This window comes from Mastomys coucha, unplaced genomic scaffold (genome assembly GCF_008632895.1).
Source record: "Mastomys coucha isolate ucsf_1 unplaced genomic scaffold, UCSF_Mcou_1 pScaffold1, whole genome shotgun sequence".
NCBI classification, from domain to species: Eukaryota; Metazoa; Chordata; class Mammalia; order Rodentia; family Muridae; genus Mastomys; species Mastomys coucha.
The window spans coordinates 61,541,116-61,547,439 of NW_022196891.1; the positions used below are offsets into that span (position 1 = coordinate 61,541,116).

Genomic DNA, 6,324 nt, shown 5'->3' on the forward strand with positions numbered 1-6,324 from the left:
ATGTCTACAAATGGAATAAGAATAGGTCTCAAGAAGTTTAAATGTATGAACCAAATCCTAACTATTGCACTAACAGAATGCTTGGCTCCACATGCCACACACTCCGTGAGAAAAGAAACACTATCCCTTCCTGGTTTTTGTAGAGGGAGGGTCTGCTTATCTAGCCCATTCTCACCTAGAACTCAGAACCCTCTTTTATCCATCTCCCAACTTCTGAGAGTATAGGCAGGTGCCACCACACCTTTCTATTCTTCCTCTTTTGACATGAGAGACAGAGTTCTCAACCCATGCCTGTTCCATTTGTCACTTCAAAACCGTTTCCATTTGTCCCAAGTGTCAGAAACTCTCCCTGGATTTTCCCTTTTCTACCTGCCTTGAGTTTTTTTTCTTTTTTTCTTTTTCTTTTTCTTTTTCTTTTTTTTTTTTTTTTTTGGCTTCTATTTTTTGCTTTGTCCCCTCAGAAGTCTACTGGAATCTTAAACATTCTCTGGCATTTCCCATTAACTGGAATTTACACTGGGAATTTGTGACAAGTAACAAAGTAAGCCTTCCAAACCTTACGACCTTAGATTGGAACTCATGTCATAATCAAAGGAAACCTGACCCCTGGGTGCATGGGTCCTGTTCCTGCCTTGCTCAGTCTGGGATGTCCAGGCATGATTCACACCTGCGCCTGTCTCCAGACAGTCTCCTGTGGAAGGATTGACCTGCTGCCCCCCCTGGCAGCAGCTCCTTCCAAGCTGCCAACTCTGCTCTCCTGGGGAAGGATTGACCTGCTGCCCCCCCTGGCAGCAGCTCCTTCCAAGCTTCCAGCTCTACTTCTGCGGTATCAACGTTCTAACTTTAGGGGAAAGGCCACGATAAGTTTCTGGAAAGCGAATAGGAAGTTGTTTTGTGAGGCAGCCTGACACCGAACGTATAAAAAGTGTGGCTTGGCCAGAGGGAAGAAAGCCAGACGAGTTGGAGAGGACATGGTGAGTTCACTTTTCTCTGTATGGGAAGTAGAGGGGTTGAAGTGCTCGTGTCTGAAGCAGACAGAAGAAAGGTTCGGAGAGTGAGGAACAGCAATAGCCATTGGGTGTTATGTTGAGTAGCCTTGGTAGAGTTTGAATGCTTTTTTTTTTCTCTCTTTTTGAAATGAGGTCTTGTTACCTTGACTCATTAAACTCACTAGCCTCCTGCCTCAGCTTCCCGGGTAGCCTGGGCTTGTAGGTACGAATCATCATGCTCCGTTTGCAAGCATTTTTAAAAGCTGGCTGATCGTTTTGATTCTCTCAACATTCTTATAAGTTTGGATAATTTCCATTTTGCAAATAGAACCGTTGTGGCTTACAGAGGGCAGGCACTTAAGCAATGGCTACCTGCTCGTTAAGACTTGATGTTGCTGTCATTCTCGGCTACACAGCGGCTGCTTTTCTACTGCAGGAACTCCTTGGAGTTGATCTTGGCAAGGCTGTCACCTCTTTGCTAAGTCTGGCTTTCTCTCTGGGATAAATGGAAGGCCAAGAAAGGGCCTTAGGGCATATCTACAATGGAACAGCTTCTAATTCTCAGCCTTCCTAACTCTTCTCTAAGTTTTCTAGGACCAATCTAGAATATCCACATGGTTCTGATCTAAATTTCTATCTTTAGTGTTGCTAACCCAGTTTTTCCATGTGCAAATGAATGTAATAATATTCTTATACAACATCATAGTAAAGATTAAATAAGATTGCACTGAAGAGCACTTATATCTGAGGCTGGTGTGTAAATGATTAGCAAATTCTAGCTACTGTTTTAGAGAAAGAGAAAACTCCAGAGGTGTAGTGAGGTGAGGGGTTGAGGGGAGATCCTAAGATATCCAGGTATTTTGAACTCGGTATATATGTTACATAAAACATGTATAGTTGGGGTACTGCCATGTGTATTTTCAGTGTGCTTGGAGTGTCTCACACAGTCTCAGAATCCAAGATCTTCTAGTCTGTACTTAAGGAAGTAGCAGATCTGGATCAATTTTTAGACATCTTTATACAGCCCTGCAGAAGAAAGTCATGCTTGCTTCACGATTTTATCCCTCCTCTCCCTCTTTATGCAACACATCTTTCCAATACTTAAAAGGTGGAGATCACCCTGCATCAGTGTGTGTGTGTGTGTGTGTGTGTGTGTGTGTGTGTGTGTGTGTGTGAGTGTAGTCAAATAGAGACACAAGGATGACATTTGAGCCTTCACTATTTCAATCACCATGGCAGAGAATGGGATAAACATCTTTTAGCATGTCGTTCTTCTGAATCGGTTGACGTAAGTGAGTCATCAATAATGAGCCATCAATCTCTTCCTTCTATTCTTTTTGGCATCCTCTTCTATTTCAACGACATGGTGGCATGGGTGGTGGCATTGTTCAGAATTCTGATAAAGCTACAGTTCCTGTCCCTAGATGAAAATACGAATATCCACATAAACTGGCCTTTATAGACAACTCTAAGAAGGTTCCTGGGCTTCTGGGTGGATTCCTGAAGGCCCTTAAGATCTCTCTTCTTTGTGTTATACTTTGGTGCTCCTCGGTTCTACCTTGACAGTAGGCTGGGGCTCTGCAATGTAGTGTTAAGGATCCAGCCCTGGGAGTGATTATAATAATTCACATACAGACTTCTTCTCTAAGCATATTTGGCTCTTAGGATTCAGGAACCTCAGTCTCTCTGTGTGAAATCTGCTTCATATTTAGACAGTCACTTCACTTAGGGCCTAAGAGAGTGAAGTTAAGGTGTATCGTGTAGCATTTTCAACCAGCTCACAGGGACTGGCTCCTGCCGGGATTTAGAGTTACATTGTCCTGTCAAGGCTTTAGCAGGCCAAGGAGTAGCGCAGGATCACTTCATGTAAAGTTTCAACCACTTCAGGCTCTGCCGTCCAGTTTCTACTGTTCCTTCTGTTTTATCTGCTCCATGTTGTTCTAGGCTGGCAATCAGCTCTTAGAGTGTGCATCTTTAGAGCTCTGTATAGAGAAGACTATGAGACAAGTCACACACACACAGAAACAAACAAAAAAACAAAGTGAGTTCTGACACAGGAGGCAGTACTGAAGCCCCTGGGGAGGCTGATTTTATGACAGCCATTACCTTGTCTAACTTCTCTGCTGGAAAAGCAAGTCAGATGCTTTACAATGCTGAATGCAAAGAAAATTTAGGGTTGTAACTCAGCTAAGATCTTGTAGTCTTTTTAAAAATGTGTTTTATTTTAATGCTACTATTTCATCTAACATAATGTCATGACTAATCTAACTTAAATATCTGCTTAGATTCTGAGTGTTCAGATCATGGGACTCGTCTGATGTTTATTTGAAATCTACTTGACTTAGAGACAAGTTGTTTTCTCTATATTATTTTTCGGGGTAACGACTAGGATCTTGCCCCTCTACCACTGCCATCCAGAAACTCCGAGGCAGGAGGATTGGAACTGTTACAATGTTGCAATGCCTTGTGATACATGCCATGGTCATGGCTTTTCATCCCTGATGCTCTTATCTTCTTCCTGTTCTCCTTGTGTTCTTACCAGCACATCAGTTCTTCTTTAACTTTCATCAGGACCATGGTTAACAAGCTCTGCTTTTTGTAGCCCATGCTTCTTGTCCCTACTCAACAACAGCACTACTAGATGCATCTTTTCATTGGTCTGCTCTATTCCGGGCCCTGAAGGTGGCTCCCTTGTTGCTGACTGGCATTTGATAGAAGACCTGTCCCCAAGCTACTTTTTCAATAATCTCCAGAGTCCCTATTTTCAATATCAGTCAGACCACATCATACTTCTTTTAAAGTTGCCCACTGACCTCTTCCCACACTCAGAATAAGATCTCATCCCTTGTTTTGGCTCCCAGGCGCTAGCTTTATCTATCAACTCCTTTCCAGTCAAAACCATCTGCCATTTACACTGTCTGCTCTAGCTCATTTCTTCCTTTACATTGTTTGGCATTACACTTGTTCTGTGTTCTCTCTGTTTCTCACTTGACAGTTTTCCTTGATCATTCTGCTGTTGGATTGAATGTCACCTTCCTGCAGAGCCCTGCCTTGAAGTCCCCGTCTGTCATAACTCACCTATCAGTCGGTCACATAGTCCTATTTTAATTCTTCCCTGAGCACTACTGCCCTGCATTTTCATAACTGTTTAGTGCTGTGACACATGTCCATTCTATGAGGATAGAAACTGAGTCTATTTTCATGATTTTAACTCTTCTCCCTGGAAATGTGCCTGAGGTATTTAGGGAACTTAGTTATTGTTGAAATAACCAATGGGGGAAAAACCCAGAAACAATAACTAGGGAGTGGTTGTTTGGTATGGAGAGGGAAGCGTTCCTGATAGAAGAGTTCCTTTAAGGTGAAAATTAAGGACTCAGGGAATTGGACTGACACACATGGCTACTCTTGGCATAAAAACACAGGGAATATACAATGCATTTCAGAAATTATAACATCTCTTATTATAACTTATTATGGTGTTATCAAAAGGATGTAGGTAGTTGAGAAGAGGCAGCAGGAAAGAAATGTCAAGCAGGAGAGAGACATGTTTTGAAGGGTCTTATTGGTGCATCTCAAAGAGTTTGGATGTGTTGCTTAGAGATGAGGAACCATTGAAGGCATTTAACTATTAAGCAATATGACCTTATTTTGTTATAAATACCATTCTTGGCTGGAGATATAGTTCAATATTTGCCTAGAATTCACAAAGCCCTCTGTTTGATCCCAGTACTACAAGAAAGAAAGAAAGAAACAAACAAACAAACAAAAAAAGAAAGAAAGAAACAGAGAAAGAAAGAAAGAAAGAAAAAAGAAAGAAAGAAAGAGTAAAAGAATTGTCTTGATTGCATTTTAGAGAATTAGCAATAGATAATCTTCAGGAAAAGAGGCTAATCAGAAGCTGATTTCTCAGCTCCAGAAAAGAAATAATAGCATTTAACCCAGCCTTGTGACAATTCAAGTGAAAATTTGGAGACTGTCTAGATTTCTCACCAGAAGGTAGAGCCATTAGGATTTGATGACAAGTTGTTGTAAAGTGTTCAGAGAAGGTAAAGAATCTTAGTCCCTCCTCCCTGCTCCTACTTGATGAAAGAGTTCAGGTCACCACAGTGATGCAGGTGAAGGGGCTCAGATCAATGTTGCTGTGTGATTATAAGAATTTGCATTGGTTGTATGAACTTCCTATAGTGCCAGAGCTTTTCAGAGTTACACAGAAACCTGAAAGTTACAGTGAAACTTGCTTTTCTTTTAAAGAGTTGTTGCTATTTCGTGTCCTCTAGGGTTCTTGAGGCATACCGTGACCTATGGGAGATCCCTGCATCTCCCCACTTCCCCCTTATTCCTACATCCTATCTGCATGGAGTTAAGTCAGTCAAGCTCATCTGGGAATGCAGGACAGTGAGCCATCATGTTCTTGTTTCTCTCGTATCAAAAGGCATCAGGGAAACTTTCAGGCATATAGATTCGATTTCCTCCGATATTTTTTTTATTTAGCACACAGCTGCCTTATTTCCAGTCACTCTCTTACATTGTTACTTTATTTGTATTGGTTCATTTGGTTTATTTCAAATTTCATTATTCACTCATGTGTATAGAGAAATCCGTAGTTCATTTGTAAAAATGAGTTTTATTGTGGATATTTGAAGTGTACAGCGTGATGTAACAGGGATACATACAGGTGGTAATAGTTGCCATACGAAGCAGATTTATATGCACTATCTCACACAGTTGCTCATTTTTATTTATTTTTTTGGTGTGGTAAGAACAGCTAACATCTCATTTAACAGGAATCCACAGGTAGTATATTTTTATTATCTATAGTGTTCATGTTCCATATTAGGTTTCTAGAGATGTCTCTCAATAAATCTGCTACTTTCTGGAGTAGATTAAATAAGAATCTTTTTTTTTTTTTTAGCTCTTTTTCATGGTCTGTAACATTTTGACTCAGACGCAATCTCTATTGCTATCATAAGTACTAAATTATGATTATTTACTAACTTAACACATTTCCCCATTTCAGGTAGGCATCTCCTGGCCATTATTCTTTCATGCACTCATCCACACATTTGTTTGTAGGAGAGTTGTCAGCCACTAAGTATTTGCTTTACCATGGCATTTGTGTACAGCTCTCACCCTTGATTGTCCCCACTAGTGTGTCACCTTAAATGAAAATGAGGACATGATGGCTCCAAGGTGTGGTTGAGGAGGACATTTTTAATTGTAAATACAAAGAAGAATACATCCAGATGCATTTGAAAGGAGCCAAATTGAACCAGGCCATGGGAGGAGAGGTTGAGAGAGTAAGAGGGGAAGAAAGGAGAGGAGAGGAGAGGAGAGG

General features: G+C 41.0%; 1 protein-coding gene across 1 annotated transcript in view; it reads left to right on the plus strand.

Annotated features, from left to right (window-relative positions):
* Nucleotides 1–865: 865 nt before the first annotated feature.
* Nucleotides 866–6,324, plus strand: part of Selp (selectin P) — a 35,794-nt gene continuing 30,335 nt past the window's right edge. The window contains exon 1 of the mRNA XM_031387596.1: nt 866–974. Within this exon, the coding sequence (XP_031243456.1) occupies nt 972–974 (3 nt within the window). The 5' untranslated portion in view covers nt 866–971. The remainder of the gene's footprint in view (nt 975–6,324) is intronic.